Source organism: Orcinus orca, chromosome 3 (genome assembly GCF_937001465.1).
Source record: "Orcinus orca chromosome 3, mOrcOrc1.1, whole genome shotgun sequence".
NCBI lineage: Eukaryota > Metazoa > Chordata > Mammalia > Artiodactyla > Delphinidae > Orcinus > Orcinus orca.
This window is the reverse complement of record NC_064561.1, coordinates 180,871,504-180,895,097: the sequence shown is the minus strand read 5'-3', so window position 1 is coordinate 180,895,097 and position 23,594 is coordinate 180,871,504. Positions and strand designations below refer to the sequence as shown.

At 44.8% G+C, this 23,594-nt stretch overlaps 1 protein-coding gene across 6 annotated transcripts in view; it reads left to right on the top strand.

The window, feature by feature from the left end:
• The window catches only part of ICE1 (interactor of little elongation complex ELL subunit 1), a 58,697-nt gene extending 43,943 nt beyond the window's left edge, over positions 1 to 14,754 (top strand). The window contains exons 16-20 of one of the 6 annotated variants that reach the window (XR_007476226.1): positions 1,174 to 1,364; positions 3,231 to 3,337; positions 7,535 to 7,676; positions 8,286 to 9,684; positions 13,723 to 13,771. Coding sequence is in view for 3 of the 6 variants with exons in the window: in XM_049707289.1 (XP_049563246.1) it covers positions 1,174 to 1,364; positions 3,231 to 3,337; positions 9,586 to 9,684; positions 13,723 to 13,904 (579 nt within the window). In the remaining 3 variants the exon portion in view is untranslated. Of the gene's footprint in view, positions 1 to 1,173; positions 1,365 to 3,230; positions 3,338 to 7,534; positions 8,009 to 8,255; positions 9,685 to 13,722 lie in introns of those variants that run through there. The other 5 variants (XR_007476225.1, XR_007476227.1, XM_049707289.1 and 2 more) reach the window with 5 other exon arrangements.
• The last annotated feature ends 8,840 nt before the right edge of the window (positions 14,755 to 23,594 follow it).

The window sequence follows — 23,594 nt, the reverse complement described above, 5'->3', positions numbered from 1 at the left end:
TGTAATAGTAATGAAGTAGAGAAAAAAAAATTGCCTTTAAAAAATACTAATAAAACAGGTAACTCAGTTCAGATTAATGTAAAAAGAGAAAAGCAAAAATGTTCAAGATTTCAGAATGAGAGAGGCAGTGTGAGTGGAGATGGAGGATGAAGAATGAGAAGACTGCCGCCTGCAGCTTCATAACAGGTTCAGAAACCGAGAATGGTTCCTTAGCAACATAAAAATGGTCAGAATTGGCTTTAGGGGTAAAACACTGGAATACACCAGTTGTTTTCCATTTTAAAAGGTTGAAAAGGTGATTAAAAATTTAGTATACAAGAAGCGTGGATAGATTTCATCTGAATTTTATCTAATCTTTAAAGAACCAACTAATTCCAGTCTTTTTCAGGTGTAAGCGAAGATTGAAAGCCCCTTGTTCATTTTTAATAACAAAACCCAATAAAAAAAGAAAAAAATTATAAATCCACTGCTGGGTATGTACCCAAGGAAAGTCAAATTTATGTCCACAAAAAGGCTTGTACATGAATGTCCAAAGCAGCATTATTAATTACAGCCTAAAGCTGGAAGTAACCCAGATTTCTGTCAATAGGTGAATGGACAAACTGTGGTATATCCATACAATGGATTCCTACTCGGCAGTAAAAAGGGGTGTTCAAGCTACCTATACGTGCAAGAACGTGGAAAAAAATATCAAAAAAAGCATGCATAGGTGTAAAAGAAGCCAGACAGAAGAGTCTAGTACAATCTGATTCAATTTTATGAATTTCTGGAAAAAGCAGACTGATATCTAGGGTCAGAAAGATGACAGAATGAATTTATTGAAGAATTTTTTAAAGATTAAAAATTGTTTTTTAATAAAATTTTAATTCTCTGATTTCAGTTAATGAAAATTTGCATTCCTATCTGGATTGCAGTGTCTTTCCTACCTGACTAGATTCTGCATTCTGCCTGGAGCTTTTTTATCTGGCCTGTTGACCACCATTGTATAATCATTTTAGGACAGTTGTTATGACAAGATAAACATAGTTCTTTATTCAAAATAACTTTCAAAAGGTGTCCTTTAAAATTAAATGATTATTCAACTGATGCTTGTTAGTACTCTTTGAGATCACCCACATGAGATATGTTATATTTGAAACTCTGAATTTTCTTTTTTTTAACCTTGTTTACTAGAATGCTCCTGCAGATGTTGGCTTCATGGTTTCTAAGCTGCTTTTGACCATACAGTTATGTCCAAAAACAGAATTTCAGTCCAGTGAAAGATTTGGCGAAGACCTAAGTGATAACACCTGGGAGTACATATGTGCCATTGATCTGCTCTGCTGCCATCAGAAGTGGGTTTGGACACATGACAACATTATAAGGTACAGGGCTATTCTGCTAACTTAAGTTGGGTTATTTGAATTGTCAGGTAGTCTGTTCAATGATTGCTGAATTGTGGTTTGAATCATTTTTGCTGTTTAAGGCAGCTGAAACATTTACAAAGCACATTTTGATTTGGGTAAGAGTTAATAAAACTACTCTTAAATGTCAGTGTCACTGCCACATCCCCTCGCTTTATTTTTTTATGGTACCTTTCACTACTTTTCACTGTATCCTCTTATTACTAAAGGAAAATGAATCTCATGCAGGGGGGACTTTGGTTTCCCTGGCCTCCCCCGGTATGTATGTAGAGAGAGCCGTGCCCACACAAGAGAGGTACTCAGCGAATATGTGTAGATTGAAATGTAATGGTCATTATCTTAATGTACAGATACTATGGAAAAACCCACAGGAACAGAAATATTCAAAATTCTGGGTCAGCAGCTCTTCTCACTGGGATTTCAGGAGAGAACTGAGCCTGTTAACGCTCATGCGTCCATTTTATGTAATGAATTAACTTTTCTCTGTTCATCTATCTATGCAGCATGTTTGGAGAATGGAGAAAGTAGTCAAATAACTGCTCTGCAGTTAATTACAACCCTTAATTTTCTTACAACCCTGACTGAGAAAGGCTGGTTTAAAGGGGTTTATCACATTGAAAAGCATTCACCAAAGGATTAATAGTCTGTATCTTTGAGACATTTGAGGAATATATTCTGTGGAAATCTGTTCTCTTGTTTTCCCTTCTTAACACTCGGGAAAGATTATACATCTGAATGTCAAATAATAGGTAATAGAATTATGGAATGTCTATATAATGAGATACAGCCATGTTAGAATAAATAGCTATACATGGATTTTTATATACTGACGCGAAAGTGTTTTTCAGTCTGTTACTAAGAAAGTGCCAGGACAGTCTGTTCAGTGCTGTCTGGGTAATGATGTGTGAGTGGCTACCCTGGGCCTCATCTTCTGGAAGCCCAGGGGGCAGGGGCCCTTCTATCCCTAGTGACAGATGAAACAACCAGGGATGGTGCCAGTCACAGGTGCTTTGTCCACGGTCCCCCGCTGGCGGTATGGACAGTGTTGGATATCAGGATCTCTGCCTGGCCGATTCCAGACCCTGATTCCTAAGCACTGCAGTCACTTTGACTGTGTTTTTCACATACATGCAAGCATAGAAGTCTGTGGGAGGAAAAGCCCCAAATTAAAAGAGTGATAGTTATCTGAGAATGTGTTTTTTAATGTACATTTTCCTTTCATTTGTCTGTATTTAACTTTGCTGATATTATAAATACTATGTAAGAAGTTAATACGTTTTTGAAAAGAGAGAGCAAAGAGGAATTGCCACTGTTTTCAGTCAGTAGATCTAGTTTCTTTAATCCATGTAAAGTGTGGTTCATTTCCTCTGGTTTAGTTCTTTTTACAAAATATAGGCTGTTTGTCCTTGCTCCACCTCGGGAAACTAGGCTTCTAGAACGCAGGTGCCAACTTCCATCTGGATGGTCCACGTGAGAATCCAGACTCTGCTGCTTCCAGTTATGTGACTTGGGGACATTGTTCAGCATCTCTACACTAAAGCCTTGTGAAAAGGGTTAAATAGAATAAAGATGCAAGCATGGGTGTTTGCAGCCTTTTTAAAGCCACTGTAAGCACAGAGATCCTGAATAGTTGGAAAGTATGTGAGCTTTCAGTGTCTGTTCTCATGTTAGCCAAAAATGCTACATCTTTACAAGTTCCTCCTCTTCACTAACTGTCTCCTATGGACCATTTTTAAGATAATTTCTTCTTAATATTTGAACAATGGTGGGTGAGCATACTTTCATATGCATACATACATGTATATATTTGTTGTTGTTATTTTGTAGTAAGGAGCTGTGGCCTGTAATGGATAAGTGGATAAAATACAGAAAAGGACATGCAAACATTGCATACACTCCTGATATTATCATAGCATCAATACTGAGGCTCATTGGTGAGTTGTCTGTTGTATTAAATTTGTTCTTGTTATTGATGATATCTTGGTGAGAGAATAAGTGTGTAATAATATATTTTGACTGAAACTGCACTATAATAACTGACTTTACGGCCACGAGAGTAGGTACTTTTGCACTAAATTAATTTTCATTACTCATACTCTTCCTTTGTAAATTAACATTTTATTCACCTTTTTCAGATTTAAGATTTTTCATGTTAGTACATTTTATTTATAATTGAACTCTTGATTCTCAGATATTAATTTTAATATACACACATGCACACACTTGCATATACACACTCCAGGATACATTGCTGGATACATTGCTATAAATTACAGTTAATTTGATTTATAAAATAAGTAGATACCTAATCCCTGCTTGCACCCCAGTTTTTTTTTTCATACTCACTCAATAAGGATAACTATGTACTTCTATAATTGGAAACTAGTTTTATTTTGTTTCTGTAAATTGTAAGCTGAATAAACAGAAATTAAAATGATTGTTTAAAAATCTTTTAAGTGAAATATAGATTCTTTTTAATCTCACATCTAAAGAGGACCTCAGTGGCCATTTAGTTCTGTCCCTCCCTCCCTTTCACCCATAAATCTTTATTTTTTATTTTTACTTATTTTTTCTTCTTTTGCCCCATCTCTGACAAACTGCTCTCTAGTCCAGGCATCATTATCAGTGATGAGGTCTGTTCATTATCAGAAGGCTCTCTTTACTTTGAAGTGACTCCTCTGTCTGCCATGTATTGATTGCTTGGGGGCTGACAAAACAAGGTTCAGCCTATTTCTGTGTCAGGGCCCTTTAGATCCTTGGAGATAGTTATCATGACTTTTAAGTATCTTTGGTGTTTAATTAATTAAAACTCCAAGATAAAACCATTTGAAATAGGTTTGAGAATTTTTAAATCACGTAAGTCAGTCTTATAAATAGACCACAGTAAGAAATATAATATCCCTGACTAATTTTGTTAGCTGTATCTGCATTCCTGCACTGTGCACATTTTACATGCAAACATAGGAACATTGTAGTAAATAAATATATAAACTGGGTCTTGACAAAAACCTGGTTTCAAGGTGGACATCTAACAGTTTTCACTGGAAATAACCTAACATACACTTGGAGTTAAGATACAGAACATGAAAGCATGAAAATGTGGAAGTGGAGATGACTAAACTGCTCAGTGGGGGACTTCCCTGAATGCCTCAGGTCCAGTGCTCTGAGGACCATTGTCTGTCCCAAGTGGGAGCAGCAAGGACACAGAAGGGCCAGTGACCTCATTTTCAGCCGTCAGCTGGTGGCATGTGTGTGTCTGGAAATTCTGGTTTGGGTAGCAGCTTCTCTTATGGATTCAAGAAAGAATGTGTTCATACTTTGAACTAATTCATTCCAAATTGAGAATGCTTTTTGAGAATTTAAGAAATTAGGAAAGGTGTTAGGTCTGTAAATGCTTACATGTTGACCTAGATGAAGAATCTGTGAAATTTGCTGAAGAATATACTTTTGAAGTCACACTTATAAAATATGGTGTGATTTTTGCTGTTATCATTGCAGTGGTTGTTTCTTTGTGTATTTATTGATTGTAACAGGATGGAAAGTGAGAGTGGGAGGATGTGTTTCTGGTGGTTGACCCCATCCTGCTCTGAGAAGCATCTGTGATGGAGGGTCGGCCTCACATGTCATTCTCCTCCTCAGTTAGCTCTTATCAGCTTTGGTTGATTGTCCAGACTGCCTGAAAAGCTTTTTTAAAATTACAAATTCTCAGGCTCCAGACAAACCCTCACAAGTTTATAGAAATACTTTTGAATATGTACCTTAAAAAGTAACTCACTTGTGAATTAAGAAGAATATGGTCATAGTTTGTCTAAAAACAAGGATGTATAATTGTAGGGAGAAAACCTGACTGGTAGTTTTAGTCAAACTCAGACTAATTTATTCTTTAAGTCTTTAAAATATAGCTTTTGGGAAAATAATTTATAACATTTGATAATATATATTATTTAGAGTAATATATGTATATTTACATAATTAGGAGTGGTATAATACAATGATGTGTGTCATAGGAATAATGTATAATTAATATATAGTTAACAATACTGCATAATAAAATTATATAAGTAAATAAATTTAGTTGAGAGGATGGCTAATTAGAAAGGAAGTGTAATGTCAAAAATGAGAGCAGACTCAGGACTGGCAAACCCTGCTGAGGTCCGCGGGTGGACCAGGGCAGGACGAGCTCGTGTGAGTGAGTGAGTGAAAAGCCTGGTGTGGGGAGGGCGAGAGGGGCCACTGGGCTGTTCCCGGAGAACCGGGGCTGAGCTTTGCTGGGAGTCTGTTGGCGCTGAAGGCTCCCCCCACCACCACCCTCCTCCGAGCAAAGCAGGGGCTGGGGTCCTGGCGAGCAGGGGTGGGCCGAGGGGGAGGGTGGAAGCAGGGCGGAATCCTGAGAGGCAGCGTTAGGGGTGGGTGTGTGCTTTCCTTCCCGCACACCCGTCTGAGTTGGAGTTTGAACCGTTTCTAAGAAGAAACTCTGCTGGAGAAGCTTCTTGCAGTTTCTGAAGCTGACATTTACTAAAGAATTTAGCAAATAATTAACTTGGTTGACTGTGATTTCTTAATAATAAATGAAGTCACACAGTAGGCATTCATAAAATAAAGGAATTGTCTGTATTCTTAACTCCAGATTTGTAAATCCTAATTGGATTTTTACCCCATGGGAAATAAAAACAGGCTGTCTGGCAAAATGGTTCAGTGTTATCTAATGTTGGATTGGGGTATGAACACCGCCGTTAGCAAATGAAATGGTTACATGTGATTATTAAATGGGGTTTCTCTAACCTACCTTAACAATAATGGATTAAAGAGCGTTTTGTGGAACATTTGGATCGCTCTGGACCCCTGGGGACGTGGAGGACGGGGAGCGCCTACTCCAGGCGGCTCGTGTCCTGGCGGGGTCGGGGCCTCTTGGGGGGGGCAGGAGGTAGGGGGGCGGTGAGCCCCTGTCTGAGGTGCCTGGGTGGGAAGGGAGCAGAGTGGGGACGGAAGTCTGCATGCCACTAGACGCAGCGGAGTATAACGGTATAGAATACCCCATCTTGCCCCCAGCGAGCTTTGAATCCTAAGTGGCCCCTCTGGTGCCAGGGGAGCCTAGAGGCTGGGAGCGCTGTTTCTCATGTCGGCTTTTTGCATGTCAGGCTGCGGTAGCCAGTACTTGGTTGATTTCTGTCCAGTGTCTCACCTTGCCTTCCAGGTTTTCTTTGCACTTGTCTTAGCTCATCCTTTCCTTAACATACCTGCATCTGAAATCTTGACTGAAAACCCTGGGTAACTATCTTTCTCTGATCCCTGCCCTGTAGACTGGGTCTCACCTACCCTAAGGCCGGCAAGCTCTCCTCTTCAGGCTTCCGTGAGTGGGGAGTGTGTTGTCTTTGACACTGAGATTGACTCCACATTTCTTACTTGAATTTTAATATGTTGGCTGAACAGCCCTGGACTCACTCACCTTCCTTCTGTAGAGGGACTTTTCTTCCCGTCTATTTAGCAAATTTGTCCATCATCTTTGTCAAGTCATCATATATGTAAACCTTTTTTCCCCAAACCATATACCTCAGACTCATGATTTCCTCTTATTTTATCTCTGATTTGCTCCATTAACTTAAATAAAGCTTTATAAAACACACTTCATTAAGCATTTTTAATTAAAAGAAAGGGAGCCATTATAATGCAGTCGTGTATTATCTGGAAACACATGCATATCCCATGGCCAAATGATCCATAGCTGTGCTAGGCACGCACACTGTCCCTTTCTCTGCTAATAGTCATGCATTGAATGCTCCCGATAGATTGTCTCAGAGGACAGGTCTGGTGACATGCAGTTATTAGAACTTTGATCTGATTGCAAGGAGATATCTAAGAGTGCTCAGTACCTTGAAATTTCTGATCTCTGAAGTACATTACTTTTCAACCTGTGAAAGACTTCCTAAGGGATTATCCATATGTTTACAGTTTCCTCCTGGATTAGGAATTAACCGGGGAGTCATGGATCAGTAGGAACTTACTGAATGTCTGCTGTCTATCACAGCACTTAGGGTGCGTGTAACTAGCGCTAAGCTAGTTCCTATAGGGGATACAAAGTAATAAAGTCCCTTTAGTGTCCCGTGCCTCAGTTTCTCCATATTCAACACAAGAGATGAGGCTGATGGACTGGGTCACATCTAAGCCTGTGGGCTGTTTGTACTATTGAGAGAACATGGACACAGAACAGTGAGCATGCAGGATAATGTTGTCATAAGAGCACAGGAAGAGGACTTGGGTAAGATGGCATCCAAGGTATGTCTCAGAATCCTCCTCTGTAACAGCCGGGGCAAAAGGACATGAGGCCTGGCTGTGAGGGAGGTGCAGAGGCTTCCGCTTTGAAACAAGCTGGTTTCCACAGGACCATTGGAATAAAGGAGGGTCCAGATGGGTGGGGACTAGGTGAGGAGTGTTGTCCTGTTTAGTCCCCTAGTGAGACCCCCAAAGAGGTTTTGTCACTCCAGGTTTTATGTGTCAATTATTGTACTAGAAATTAAAACTAGGAGTTTAAAAAAATGTTACTATTCACTTAAGATTAATAGTAATAAACTAATGTTAATATAAGTGATATTTTTAATGAAAAATAACTATTTCCAAAACAAACAAAAATAAGAGTGAGCAGAATGGAACATTATCTTGCTGCAAACCTCTTCACTGTGTAGATTCATAGAAGGGCTGGTTTCCCATAGCTGCTCTGCATTCAGTCTCTGGCTGTTTGTTGTTTTGGTTGAAGTATTTGGAGAAAGTCCAGTCTCATACAGATGTGTAGTTGATTAAAGGAGTGTTTTAATAGCCCGTTCAAGTAATTGTGGATATTCTTCTTTGACACTGCAGTGCAACTCAACAAGTGATGATTTCTTAAAGGTTAGTTGCAGTGTGAAATCTGAAACCTCATCAGTGAACTTCGCTTCTCTGTTGCACCAGAGTCCCTTGGTCCACCTGACTTGTTGAAGGGATCTTTTGCCCATTCATGATTTTGTAACATGTACTGCTCACTTGGAAAATACTGATCTGTACAGATCTTCCAAATGTCAACAATATCAGGAAAACAGACATTAATATCATCACTGATCTCATCAGAGAAATCTGAAGTATTTGAAGCTGTCAAGCTTAGGGTAGGTGATGGAAGTTTTTCCAAAATTCTAATTTTGCTTAAGAGCTCAAATTTTATCATTGACAGCAATGATTTCCTTGCAGTGACAGGTTCACTTTTCTCATTTTTGAGAAAATGTCTGTCTCGGTCTAAATAGCCATAGTTTGTCAGTGGTTCTTTGAGTGAAAAGTGGGTGGAGAAAGCACCCAGTTCCCCTCCCAGCTGAAGCAGCTGCACAGGTGCTTTTCCTGGAGAGAGTCGGGCTGCCGAGGTGCCAGGGGTGTGCTTCACGTGCCCTTCCTGTCCCATCCGTGGAAGATCGCAGAGCCGTGTGCTTAGGGTCTGGATTTCATAAGAATCATTGTTACCGTTTCATGAAGGACATTCTGAATGAGTTAGCTTTTCCGACTGTGAGCTCCTGGCCATGGAGAGTGACCCCCATGTCACTGCCCTGACTGGTGCTGAGGGTCCACTAGTTTGATCGCCACTGCCTTTGCACTGTCAGGCCACATCTCAGCACTGGAAGGAAAGCACATCACTTCTTAGTGTCGTTGGGAAAGCAAAGTTTTGACCTTGAGGACCCCGGGGGTTTAGTAGAGCACACTTGGGAGCGGCTGCTCTACGTGAGGACGGAGGTTGTGTTAGCCAACTACGTTGTAACAGCAAACTGTGTCTTATATTTAGTCCGTTAACCCACAGAAGTTAGTCATTTCACACTGAGCCTGCTAAAACCATTCATTCTGCTAAATTCCATTTATTACATGATAACTGGGAAAGCAACACATTGTGTATCTGTGTATCATCTGTATGTGTGAGTAACAGAAGAGATGACGAATCATTCAGTCAGAACAGCCCCCCACCGCGGGACGGATGGTGCTGTATTGAGTCCTGACGCTTTACTGTTTAATTTGTTTTCATTTAAGAATAGGTACCCGTCCAACTTCAGTTCAGGATCCTGAAGCTTAATGTACATGCTAAACGAAAGAAAACGTAAGTTTTAAATTCTTACGAAAAGTTAACATTTAACCACAGATTGTTGACATTTTGTTTTGTTTTTCTTTTCCCCCCTAGGTCGTTTAGGCCAGTTGGGTTTGAAGGAAGGGTTTCCATCAGCTGTGAAAAACATTAGTGCAGTTATTGGTATGTTTATACAGCATGCCCAGGATGAAGGTAAAACTTTTGTTTATTATCATTATTTTTAAATCATTTGCATTCCTCTTATTAAATCTGTTTTGAGTTCTTACTACGTGCCATGCTCTGTGCATCTCTCAGTGCTTGGGGGTGAGGAGTTTGATCACGAAGCCACACTCTGCCTGCGTTCTCAGCACTGGCATTTGAACGTGTGTGGGTTTCCTGTTGTTTCAGTGGTAGCGGCTCGCCCTGTTGGGCAGCGCATCCCTAAGGAAGAGGAAACTCTCTTATTGTCCTGGTGCTGACGTTCTGTCTCAGAAACTGTCCGTACTATCTTCATGCTGTCCTGTGACCTCCGACCAGTGACTCAGCCTCAGCTGCCTGCAGAGGCCTGGCTGAAGTTGTGTCGTGATGACCAAGTGCGGTCACACGTGTGAAGCAGCGACCCCAGTGTGGCCTGGGTATCACTGAGTACTTAGCATCCCCAGAGAACTTGGAAACTGGAGGCTTTTTGTGAGCCAGTCTTCATAGCAGTGGTTTCCTTTTCATTTGTATACCTCAGAGCATGTAATTTTATATTCTTATTCCTTTGTGGGAAGAGATTAAAACTCAAAAGTAACCCTTTGAAGTGATGAGTCTCATTTTTATTTGAATGTTATGCAATCAAGGAGTAATGCATCCTTTTTCAGAAATTAGGTGACCATATGTGTGTGGATTTATCTCTGGGCTTTCTGTTCTGTTCCATTGATCTATATTTCTGTTTTTGTGCCAGTACCATATTGTCTTGATTACTGTAGCTTTGGTTGCAGAGTCTGAAGTCGGGGAGCCTGATTCCTCCAGCTCCATTTTTTTCTCAAGATTGCTTTAGCTTTCACGGTCTTTTGTGTTCCCATGCAAATTGTAAATTTTTTTGTTCTAAATGTAAGACCAGACACTATAAAACTGTTAGAGGAAAATATAGGAAAAACACTCTTTGACATAAACATAAACCACAGCAAGATCTTTTTTGACCCACCTCCTGGAGTAATGAAAATAAAAACAAAACCAAATAAATGGGACCTAGTGAAACTTAAAAACTTTTACACAGCAAAGGAAACCATAAACAAGACAAAAAGACAGCCCTCAGAATGGGAGAAAATATTTGCAAATGAAGCAACAGACAAAAGATTAATTTCCAAAATATACAAACAGCTCATGCAGCTCAATATCAAAAACACAAACAACCCAATCCAAAAATGGGCAGAAGACCTAAATAGACATCTCTCCAAGGAGGACATACAGATGACCAAGGGGCACATGAAAGGATGCTCAACATCACTAATTATTTGAGAAATGCAAATCAAAACTACAATGAGGTATCACCTCACACTGATCAGAGTGGCCATCATCAAAAAATCTACAAACAGTAAATGCTGGAGAGGGTGTGGAGAAAAGGGAGCCCTTTTGCACTCTTTGGTGGGAATGTAAATTGATACAGCCACTATGGAGAACAGTATGGAGGTTCCTTAAAAAACTAAAACTAGAACTACCATACAACCCAGCAATCCCACTATTGGGCATATACCCAGAGAAAACCATAATTCAAAAAGACACATGCACTCCAGTGTTCACTGCAGCACTATTTACAATAGCCAGGACATGGAACATCGTAAATGTCCAACGACAGACGAATGGATAAAGATGATGTGGTACATGTATATGTATACAATGGAATATTAGCCATAAAAACGAATGAAAATGGGTCGTTTGTAGAGATGTAGATGGACCTAGAGTCTGTCATACAGAGTGAAGTAAGTCAGAAGGAGAAAAACAAATGTCATATATTAATGCATATATGCGGAATCCAGAAGAATGGTACAGATGAACCTATTTGCAGGGCAGGAATAGAGACGCAGACGTAGAGAACAGACATGTGGACATGGGGGGAAGGAGAGGGTGGGACAAATTGGGAGATTAGGAAAGACATATATGTACTACCATGTATAAAATAGCTAGTGGGAACATGCTGTAAAGCATAGGAAGCTCAGCTTGGTGCTCTGTGATGACCTAGACGGGTGTAATGAGGGGGTGGGAGGGAGGTCCAGGAGGGAGGGGATACATGTATACATAGAGCTGACTCACTTCATTGTACAGCAGAAACTAACACAACATTGTAAAGCGATTTTACTCCAATTAAAAAAAAATTAAAACAAAAAAAAGGAGTAATGCAGTTATACAATTTCCATCGGAAACACACGGTGACATCTGAAATTTACATCCGAGATGATCTTAACGTGTAGGTTGTCTTCTGCTTTCAGGGTGAGGCATGGCAGGTTGAGCTAATGAGAACTTTTGTCTTCTTTGATTTTAGAATAGCTGCTGAGGTAACGGCCCTGAAAATGTACTCTTACTGTCTAGACTGTGTGTTGTCATCAGAGAGTAGCCAGGGAGTGGCCGACGGGTTGTCTCGCCACAGATGCCGGGTGGACATTTCCTGGCAACAGTGTGGTCCTCCTGCTGGGAGGAGCGAGAGGGCCTTGCACTGGGCTTGCTCTGGGTTAGGCCCTGTCCCACAGAGCAGCATGGGGTCCCCAAGGTGACCTTCTGGGGCTGGCCCTCCAGGGCTTGAACGTTGACTTTGTTCTATGCACAGGAAGTTAACGCCCTGCAAGAAGCATACTTTGCTGGAGGCCTGGCACTGGTTAGCTCCACCAGGTCACAGCCAGGCTGCCCGAGTCCAGAGCCTACACAGTGCACATGCTCTTATAATTTATTTTTAAATCCCTGTGTAAAACTCTTACTGTTTGACTTTAAGTCTTTACTTATGTGCCCTTCTCTATGCTTCTCTAATTACCATGTAGATAAGGGGAACATATTTTTTAAATTAAAAATTTTTTTTTTTTTGGCTGCGTTGGGTCTTCATTGCTGTGTGCGGCCTTTCTCTAGTTGTGGCGAGCGGGGGCTACTCTTCCTTGTGGTGCGTGGGCTACTCTTCTTTGTGGTGCGCGGGCTTCTCATTGCGGTGGCTTCTCTTGTTGCGGCGCACGGGCTCTAGGTGCGCGGGCTTCAGTAGCTGTGTCTCGGGGGCTCAGTAGTTGTGACTCGCGGGCTCTAGAGCACAGGCTCAGTAGTTGTGGCTCACGGGCTTAGTGGCTCTGCAGCATGTGGGATCTTCCCAGACCAGGGCTCGAACCCGTGTCCCCTGCATCAGCAGGTGGATTGTTAACCACTGCACCACCGGGGAAGCCCAGGGAATGTAATTTTAAAGCTGCTGTAGTACTGTCTACATCAACAGCATTAACATTTGAATGTGTGGGTTTTGTGATATTTATTTTTAAATAGTAGTAGTTTTCCCTATTGGGCATTGCATCACTAACAGTATATAGTTAATAATAAGTTTTAATGAAATAACTCCTAAATTTTTTAACTAAATGATTGAAGTGAATTTAACTAAAATTGAACTAAATTAAATTTGAATTAAATAACTCCTAAATAAACTTATACTGAATGAGAACTCTAATAACCATAATCTCTAACCTAGCCATAGTCTACAATTAAATGCCATGATCAATAGTCATATACTATAATCTAGTGTGTAAGAGTATAGTATATGCTATACTATATACTAAAAATTAGTTTTTCACTTGCTCTCATTTCATCATGTTTTTCATTTCCAAAGTCCACTTATAAACACTTCCAGGGGTATAATGGAGTCATTTATTTGACAAATGCTTTGGGATCCACATTTTACTAAAACTTAAACATGAGGGTGTGATCCTTCCAGGACCACTTTGGAAAGCTTAGCACTGATCATGAGAGGGCAGGCGCCTCAGGTCCTGTGCCCCTACTCCGGCTCGTCGTCCTCTGGGTACAGGCAGCGCCAGGAACCTGTAGAGAGCTGTGCAGTGTTTGCTTTGTTTTTGTTTTCCATTTGCAGAAGGGATTTAAATGAATTTTTTCATTGTGTTTTTTTTTTTTTTAATATTTACTTTTCATTGCTGGAAGAAAGTATTTGTTGAATAGTATTTTATTAGATCATTAACATTTTGCATAACGAAGATTTTCTTGTGTGATGACTGATGTGGAAATTCTTTTCAGACATACCATGGGGTATCCAGCTGGCAGCCGTGTACGCTCTGTGTGACTTGAGTCCCAGCAACCCAGCGGAGATCTCCAAGATCCTGGAAGCCTGGCGCACAGAGACCTCTCACCGCGTCCCCTCCGCAGTGCTTAGCTCCCTAGAGGAGGTCAGCGCTCTGTGTACGGAGGAGTGTGGCTGACTGCCCCGTGCTGTGCCCGGAGAAGTGCCTTCCCGTTGCTCGAGTGGAGATAGATCAGTCAGCTTCCAGGGTGCAAACCGAGGTTCCAGAGAGACGTCAGGGAGATACAAGTGCTGGGGGCGGAGAAGGAAGCAGTGGCTGCTTTCCCTAAACCGCACACATTTCACTTATGGCTGCTGTGATCACATGACATGGATTGTAATTTGTTGTGTCTTGGTCAAACAACAAAAACTTGAACTTAGCCCTTTTTTTGCTGCAGAAAGTGTCCTTTTAGTCGCTTTTAAAAATTGAGTGGCATTTTGTAATGAATTTAATGTAAAAACATTGATTTGGTTCCTGAGCCAATTTTGGACTTTGCGCCCAAATGACTGACTAGGAAAAGATGAGGAGGCTAAAACAGTGCTCCTCGAAGACTCTTCCACTGTCTTAGCTGGAGTTGGGCTACAGAGCTCCTCTCAAGGTATAGAGTGTAGCTGGCCAGAGTAAATAAACAGGGAGAGCCTTTAGAACTTCCTTTAATGCATTTCTTCAGATCTCTAAAGTTCCTTGCAAATATTTAACTATGTATCAGGAAAAGGAGAGCTGAGGATAGAGGTCACCGCGGGTGTTTGTACCTCGCTGTGTACATACAGACGCAGCCAAGTGCGGGCAGGTCTCTGCATGTGCCGTGTATATATGGACAGCCTATAATGTGTCTCACATTTGATGATATTCCACTTTCGGAATTTTAGTATTTGTACATAGAAAATGGGTTTAATAACTCACCGTGGTCCTGATTTGTCTTATATTCATCATTTCTTAAAACTCTTGTATGTGTTTTTTATAATAAAAAATAAAAGTAAGCCATGCATACGATTGTCCTGATCAGTAAAAAGTGACACTTGGCCTTACTTCTGCTCCAACCAACGATGAACCAAATAGTCAGTGCCAACCAAAGACAGAGGAGAGCGGCCTGCCAGAAGGACCTCCCTCCTGGACGGAGGCGTGGTGGATTGCCCGGATGTAATCGGGTTTGGGTGCTCTCCCAGGTGCTCTTAGTGAGAGCAGATACCAGATAAGTGCTGGTTGGATGTCTTTGTTTAGCTACAGTTGCTACCCTTTAAAAATCACATTTGACAAGTATTTTGTTACTTCTTCCTCCTGTTTTTTAAGTAATTACAACAAACTGAGATTTGTAAACAACTCTGCCTTGCCCTTTGGATGCTTTTTGTTGGTGTGTTCCCTTTCTACCTCTGTCTCTTGGGCCTGTGCTCTGTGCCAGGGCCTTGCTGGGAGGAGCTGGTGAAGAAAGTCACGGCCAGGTTCTCAAAGGCCTGTGAACTGTTGGTAGAACCCTACACAGTCACCCCAATAAATCAACAGTCCAAATTTGGGGTTTAAGTGCGGTGAGGGAGATGTAGAGATCTGCAGAAGAATAGCAGGGAGACTCCTCTCTGTTAGTCAAGGAGGGTCCCTCCAAGGAAGTAACGACACGTGAGCTAGGACCCGAGAGAAGGGAGCCCACCTTGAAAGGAGGGGACCGTGGAATGCGTCCCTCCCAGACAGGTGCGCCGGCTCTGAGAGGGGAAGAGCCTGCCGTGTGTGGGCAGGAGGCCGGTATGGCCAGAACATACTGTGTAAGTGGGCGAGCGTCCTTTGTTCAGTGACACAGGTAACTGCCAGTCACTGGGACCTGGGCAGCCCTGGGCTCGGTCACGCTCCTGGGGAGATTGGAGCAGGTGTCACGGTTCACGGTGCTGTGCTGTGACGCAGGGCAGGAGAAGGGCGGGGCGGGAAGCAGACGTGTTAGGAGGCTGGGGGTTGATGCTGGTGGCCGTGCAGACCATCGGGGTGGATGGATGCCACACGGGTCATGGAGGTGGGATCAATGCTGAGTTCGTGAACTGGGGGTGATGGGGAGATAGGAATCAGGGTTCCCACGGCACCTGGGCTTGGGGACAGGAGCTCCGGGATTGGTGGTAGGATTCACACGTCCTAGGCGCTGTGTCTGGGACGTGAGACATCCAAGTGGAGGTGGCAGGGATCCTTTACAGGCGGAAGTCGAGTTTGGGCAAGGTGGGGACACAGGCTAGGAAGCTGATTGAGTTTGCAGGTTATTTAAAGCGCATGGTCACCTGGGGAGGAAGATAGCCTCCCTCACTTGGCAGGTCGGGTAATTTGAAGATGCGTGGGGGAGGGTGGAGGGAGAAACGCCAGGTAGGGCAGGAGGTGGTGGCCAAGCACCTCGGCTCGTGCTGCCCGAGTCAGGGAGGCAGGAAGGCAGGCAGCTAGCCCCTGAGCTGCTTGAGGCTGCGACGTCGGTGAGCAAGGGGGTGGCCAGTGGTTGGATTCTGCTTCCTGTGGGTGGCGGTGAGACTGGTCAGCGTTTCCCACAAACGATGGGCTCGGGGAGGGTTGCGGAGTGAAAGGGGGTAGGGGAGAGAGAGCAGGTCTGCAGATGCAGTTTGGGGGGTATATTTGCCTAGTGAATAGATTTGTCACAGGATTCAAAACGTTTTTTAACCTCAGCAGTTTGAGGTGTTCTTAATTGGTGGAGGGTAGGTGGCACCTGACATTGGCTGCTGGCTGCCGTTCCTTGCCCACGAGGATGCATGGAGCTTACATGTCAGCATCCAGTCCTGAATTCAATACACAGGCCTGAGCTTGCCTGTTGTGCTGCGTCACTCTCAGAGGGTGAAAGAATTTTAAGCTGTGGTTAAATTTAGTTTTTGGTCCCCGGGCAGAACATGGTTGTACAGTTTTATCAAAAACACACACACACGGGCTTCCCTGGTGGCGCAGTGGTTGAGAGTCTGCCTGCCGATGCAGGGGACACGGGTTTGTGCCCCGGTCCGGGATGATCCCACGTGCCGCGGAGCGGCTGGGCCCGTAAGCCATGGCCGCTGAGCCTCCGCGTCCGGAGCCTGTGCTCTGCAACGGGAGAGGCCACAACAGTGAGAGGCCTGCGTACCACACACACAAAAAAACAAAAAACAAACACACACACACACGCATGCACGCACATAGGTAGGTAAACATTTGAACCTGTAGTTGGGTGGGGCTTTAGGCTGGCGTCAGTCTGTGCACCCAGGAGGCACAGGGGTCCTGGCAACCTGGCTGGGTCCCGCATGCGGCAGGCAGCCTGGCCCGGGCCTGGCCCTCTGTTCCTGCAGCCGCTCACATGACTCGGGGGCCCGAGGAGCGGGCAGTGCGGAGGGCGTAGAGCAGCGTGGCTAGTGACCTTAACGGTCATCTTGTCCCCATGCACCTCCTAGGGCGGCCCCAGCTTTTCCTTCCGAGCACAAATCAGCCTGGAGGTGACACTTCAGGCTGTAATCCCCCACCCCACCCCCCTGAGAATACTTGGTCACATTGCTTACTTTGTTTTTATAAGAGAGGATGTGACGGCGTAACTCACAAATTTATGGTATTGATGGAGACCTGAAGGGGTTTGTGCCTGGAGTGGAATGAGCAGCGTGGCGCCGTGAGAGGGCGCTGTGGTCCCACCGTGAGCAACAAGATCCAGGACGCAAAGGCCCTCCTGTCTGCAGTCGGCACTCAGGAGGACAGCTCTCCATTCATGCCCTGGGCTTCAAACAGCGTTAGTTTTTCTGCCCAGGCCCCTTATCTCCAGAAGTAAGTGGGAGAAGATGTGTGGAAAGGGTGACTTGTAAAGCTGATGGAATTCAAGAGCACAATAATACCCTGCCCCCCCAAAATAGAAGCAAATACTTTTCCAGTTTGGTCAGATCCTTTCCTGGATATTTTCTAACGATCCTAAAACAAAATGCTTTGACCAAAAATAAATAAATGAATAAACAAGTGGCAGGTGGGTGATAGTGATAGTGGGTGAGAGGTTCTGTGACACGGGCCTGATTAAGTCACCTGCCCACCTGGAACCTGCTCAGTTCTTTACAAATAGCATTCCTAGAACCATAGTACAGAGAATCATGAATGGGAGTCTAATCAACCTGCCTGACCAGGGCCAATGATGCCACAGAGGTCTCCCTGAAGAGTGTTCTAGGAATTTAGGGGACTTTGGAAAGTAAGACAGAGCCATTAACCTAAACACTTCCCTGTCTTTTTTCCTTAATTTGCCTGACACTTTCTCAGAGAAATTCAGTGTGCTTGTTGTGATTGTGAAACAAACACGAGGTTCCTTTTCTTGCTTCTACAGAGAATTTTAAGGAAGACCTACTTTTATAGTGTGACATTTCTGTCTTCGTATGCTCGGATTATTTTTATGAATTAAAGAGCCGTCACTGTATTGCAATCAGTTTGCTCAGCACAGCTGAACAGTTCTAACGATGCAGACAAAGAATTGTGAGTGAAGAGTGGTGGTGAGAGATGGTTGATTCAGTTTTATAAAAATGGAAGCAGCTGCTTGCTTTTACGAGGGACTTTGGGCGTTTGTGAAGGGCTTTAGGATCAGGGCTTCCTGCCTCAGGGGCCTCTGCTGTCCTGCTGGGAAAGGTGATGCTGCCTTGCACCTGTCCGGGGCTGTGCCCTGGGTGACACGGAGAGGGGATGCCTGGCGGGCTGATCCCCAGACCAGTGGTTCTCAAAGGGCACGGCCTCCCCCTGGACCCACTGGGTGCCAAACTGGGTTGTCGGGTGTGTACCAGCCTCTAGGGAGAGGCGTGCTCCCTGCAGCCGGGGAGCCTGCCCTGCCCTGGGCGCCTGCCACCTCTGCTCTCCCAGCTGCACTGCCTTCAGGTCAGATGTCCGCTCTGCAGGCAGCCTCCCCCATTGTCCCCCTCCTGGTCGATTTCAGTGGAGATTTAGGAAGAAGAGAAGGTGAGCATGTTAACTTCCTTCCACCATCTGGAACTGAATCTAGTCCCCACCATTTTTTCTTTTTCATTTTTATGTCATCTTTAAGAATATTATTTTTTTCCTAACAAATAGCCATTGATTGCTGCTCTGAGATAATCTCACCCTAAACTGTGAGTGTTCAACTGACAAAACTCAAAAGAGGAGGAGAATGGGGGCAAAAGAAGTGAACCTCAACCCCACCCCGCCCTTTGCATTCACAGAAGGCCCCCTCTTGATTGCCATGTTTTTATATGTAAATTTGTACTATTAAGTATCCACTTTAATAGCTTAAATTGTAATCCAGTATGTTTATTTTATTTAATGTTTTCATGCTAGTTTTGTATGCATGTAGTAAATTAAACATTAAAACAGTCCACACACTGGAATGTCCGTCCCCCTCTGCGCCGTCCCGCAGGCCCTGCTTCCCCAGACAGCTCTGTGACCAGGCTCTGGGCTTCCTTCCAGAGACCCCGGGCCCAGCTCTGGCTGGAGGGGCAGGAACGTCACAGGCCACACCTGCTCTGCCCCCTTTTTTTTTTTTTTTAATCAATATATTTTTGACTGGGTCTTCGTTGCTGCGTGCGGGCTTTCTCTAGTTGTGGGGAGCAGGGGCTACTCTTCGTTGTGGAGTGCAGGCTTCTCATTGCAGTGGCTTCTCTTGTTGCGGAGCATGGGCTCTAGGTGCGCGGGCTTCAGTAGTTGTGGCTCGCAGGCTCAGTAGCTGTGGCTCACGGGCTCTAGAGCTCAGACTCAGTAGTTGTGGCTCGCAGGCTCTAGAGCTCAGGCTCAGTAGCTGTGGCTCATGGGCTTAGTTGCTCCGCGGCATGTGGCATCTCCCCGGGCCAGGGCTCAAACCCGTGTCCCCTGCACTGGCAGGCGGATTCTCAACCACTGTGCTACCAGGGAAGCCCCTGCTGTGCTCCTTCTGATGGCCCCCGAGGTTAACAACAAACTCAGGCGCTTGCCTTGTCTCCTGAGTGCATTTCCACTCGGGAAGTTGTCCCCAAGGGTGGAAGGCATGGGGAAGGGAGAGCTTCGGGGCTGCTGTCCTCTTGTCCCCCAGCGGGAGGAGAACCCCGCGTGCCCTCTGCTCGGCTCTGCTCTCCATTGCCTTTCCTGAGCCTGCAGCTCCGGGGGAAGGGTTGTCAGGCAGTGCTGTCGGGTCTCCACCCAGCTGTCACCCCAGGCAGCCTGAACACCTCAGCTCCTAACTCCGTGGGTGTTTGTTTCATGAACAAAGTCCAAGCCAGCAGCATCAGTTAGATTCTTAAAACTGTCCTTAATAAAAACGCAGCAAAACCTGAAAGGAGATAACCATACAGATTTTTAAGTAACGGTCACATTTAAAGTTTTGTGACAGTTCTTGAAGAAAAAAACACCTTGTGATGTTTCAGGGATTGGGGTTTAGGGCAATCAGTGCGTTCATGATAAGGTACCCTCGTGTCACCAGGGACCCTGAGATGCTGTCTGTCCTTTACTGCTCTGCTCCTGCTGTATTGAAGGCACCTTGGTCACATGGACTCAGGAGGGCCCTGGGGGTGGGAGGCAACTGACAAGATAAGGCCCTAAACCCGAGTGCCAGGTCCTCTGCCCTGCCCAGGGCACCTTGCCCAACGAGCCTCTCAGCAGCAGGGAACGTGCCCCACGTTCGCTGGGCAAAGCCCCACATAGGCTGCCCGTCAGCCACCAGCGGGTAATCAGGACTTTTTCACAGAAGACAACAGTCAGGGGGACCTTGAAGATGGCGGAAGAGTAAGACGCGGAGATCACCTTCCTCCCCACAGTTACACCAGAAATACATCTACACGTGGAACAACTCCTACAGAACACCTACTGAACGCTGGCAGAAGACCTCAGACCTCCCAAAAGGCAAGAAACTCCCCACGTACCTGGGTAGGGCAAAAGAAAAAAAAAAGAAAAAACAGAGACAAAAGAATAGGGACGGCACCTGCACCAGTGGGAGGGAGCTGTGAAGGAGGAAAAGTTTCCACACACTAGGAAGCCCCTTCGCGGGCGGAGACTGCGGGGGGCGGAGGGGGGAGCTTCGGAGCCGCGGAGGAGTGCACAGCCACAGGGGTGCGGAGGGCAAAGCAGGGAGATTCCTGCACAGAGGATCGGTGCCGACCGGCACTCACCAGCCCGAGAGGCTTGTCTGCTCACCCGCCGGGGCGGGCGGGGCTGCGAGCTGAGGCCGGAGCGCAGGGAGAGGACTGGGGTTGGCGGCTTGAACATAGCCTGAAGGGGTTAGTGCACCACGGCTAGCTGGGAGGGAGTCCGGGGAAAAGTCTGCACCTGCCGAAGAGGCAAGAGACTTTTTCTTCCCTCTTTGTTTCCTGGTGCGTGAGGAGAGGGGTTTAAGAACGCTGCTTAAAGGAGCTCCAGAGACGGGCGCGAGCCGCGGCTAAAAGCGCGAACCCCAGAGACGGGCGCGAGCCGCGGCTGAAAGCGCGGACCCCAGAGACGGGCGGGAGACGATAAGGCTGCTGCTGCCGCCACCGAGGGGCCTGTGTGCGAGCACAGGGCACTCTCCACACCCCTCTTCCGCGGAGCCTGTGCAGCCCGCCACTGCCAGGTTCCCGGGATCCAGGGACAACTTCCCTGGGAGAACGCACAGCGGGCCTCAGACTGGTGCAAAGTCACGCCGGCCTTTGCCGCCGCAGGCCCGCCCGGCACTCCGTGCCCCTCCCTCCCCGCCGGCCTGAGTGCGCCAGAGCCCCCGAATCAGCGGCTCTTTTAACCCCGCCCTGTCTGAGCAAAAAACAGACGCCCTCCAGCGACCTACACGCAGTGGCAGGGCCAAATCCAAAGCTGAGACCCTGGGAGCTGTGAGAACAAAGAAGAGAAAGGGAAATCTCTCCCAGCAGCCTCAGAAGCAGAGGATTAAAGCTCCACAATCAACTTGATGTACCCTGCATCTGTGGAATACCTGAATAGACAACCAATCATCCCAAATTAAGGAGGTGGACTTTGGGAGCAAGATCTATGAGTTTTTTCCCTATTCCTCTTTTTGTGAATGTGTATGTGTATGCTTCTGTGTGAGATCTTGTCTGTATAGTCTTGCTTCCACCATTTGTCCTAGGGTTCTATCCGTCCATGGTTTTTTTTTTAAATTTTTTTCTTAATAATCAATTTTAATTTTAATAACGTTATTATACTTTACCTTCGTTCTTTCTTTCTTTCTTTCCTTCCTTCCTTCCCTCCTTTAGACAACGAATCATCCCAAATTGAGGAGGTGGTCTCTGACAGCAAGATTTATGATTTTTCCCCCTTTACCTCTTTTAGTGAGGGTGTATGTGTATGCTTCTGTGTAGGATTTTGTCTGTATAGCTTTGCTTCCAACATTTGTCCTAAGGTTCTATCTGTCCCTTTTTTTTTTCTCTAAATAAGAATTTTTTAATTCAATAATTTTATTATACTTTATTTTATTTTTACTGTATCTTCTTTCTTTCTGTCTTTTTTCCTTCTTTCCCTCCTTCCTTCCTTCCTCCCTCCCTCCCTCCTTTCTCTCCTTCTTTCCTTCTTTGCTTCTTTCTTTCTCTCTTCCTTCCTTCCTTCCCTCCTTTCCTTCTTTCTTTCCTCATACTTCTACTAATTCCCTCTACTTTTTCTCCCTTTTATTCTGAGCCGTGTGGATGAAAAGCTCTTGGTGCTCCAGCCAGGAGTCAGGGCTCTGCCTCTGAGGTAGGAGAGCCAACTTCAGGACACTGGTCCACAAGAGACCTCCCAGCTCCACATAATATCAAATGGTGAAAATCTCCCAGAGACCTCCATCTTAACACCAGCACCCAGCTTCACTCAACGACCAGCAAGCCACAGTGCTGGACAACCTATGCCAAACAACTAGCAAGACAGGAACACAACCCCACCCATTAGCAGAGAGGCTGCCTAAAATCATAATAAGGCCACAGACACCCCAAACACACCACCAGATGTGAACCTGCCCACTAGAGAGACAAGATCCAGCCTCATCCACCACAACACAGGCACTAGTCCCCTCCACCAGGAAACCTACACAACCCACTGAACCAACCTTAGCCATTGGGGACAGACATCAAAAACAGCAGGAACTACGAACCTGCAGCCTGCAAAAAGGAGACCCCAAACACAGTAAGATAAGCAAAATGAGAAGACAGAAAAACACACAGCAGATAAAGGAGCAAGATAAAAATGCACCAGACCTAACAAATGAAGAGGAAATAGGCAGCTTACCTGAAAAAGAATTCAGAATAATGATAGTAAGGATGATCCGAAATCTTGGAGATAGAATGGACAACAGAATGGACAAAATGCAAGAATCAGTTAACAAGGACCTAGAAGAACTAAAGATGAAACAAGCAATGATGAACAACACAATAAATGAAATTAAAAGTACTCTAGATGGGATCAATAGCAGAATAACTGAGGCAGAAGAACGGATAAGTGACCTGGAAGATAAAATAGTGGAAATAACTACTGCAGAGCAGAATAAAGAAAAAAGAATGAAAAGAACTGAGGACAGTCTCAGAGACCTCTGGGACAACATTAAACGCACCAACATTCGAAGTATAGGGGTTCCAGAAGAAGAAGAGAAAAAGAAAGGGACTGAAAAGATATTTGAAGAGATTATAGTTGAAAACTTCCCTAATATGGGAAAGGAAATAGTTAATCAAGTCCAGGAAGCACAGAGAGTCCCATACAGGATAAATACAAGGAGAAATACGCTAAGACACATATTAATCAAACTGTCAAAAATTAAATACAAAGAAAGCATATTAAAAGCAGCAAGGGAAAAACAACAAATAACACATAAGGGAATCCCCATAAGGTTAACAGCTGATCTCTCAGCAGAAACCCTACAAGCCAGAAGGGAGTGGCAGGACATACTGAAAGTGATGAAGGAGAAAAACCTGCAGCCAA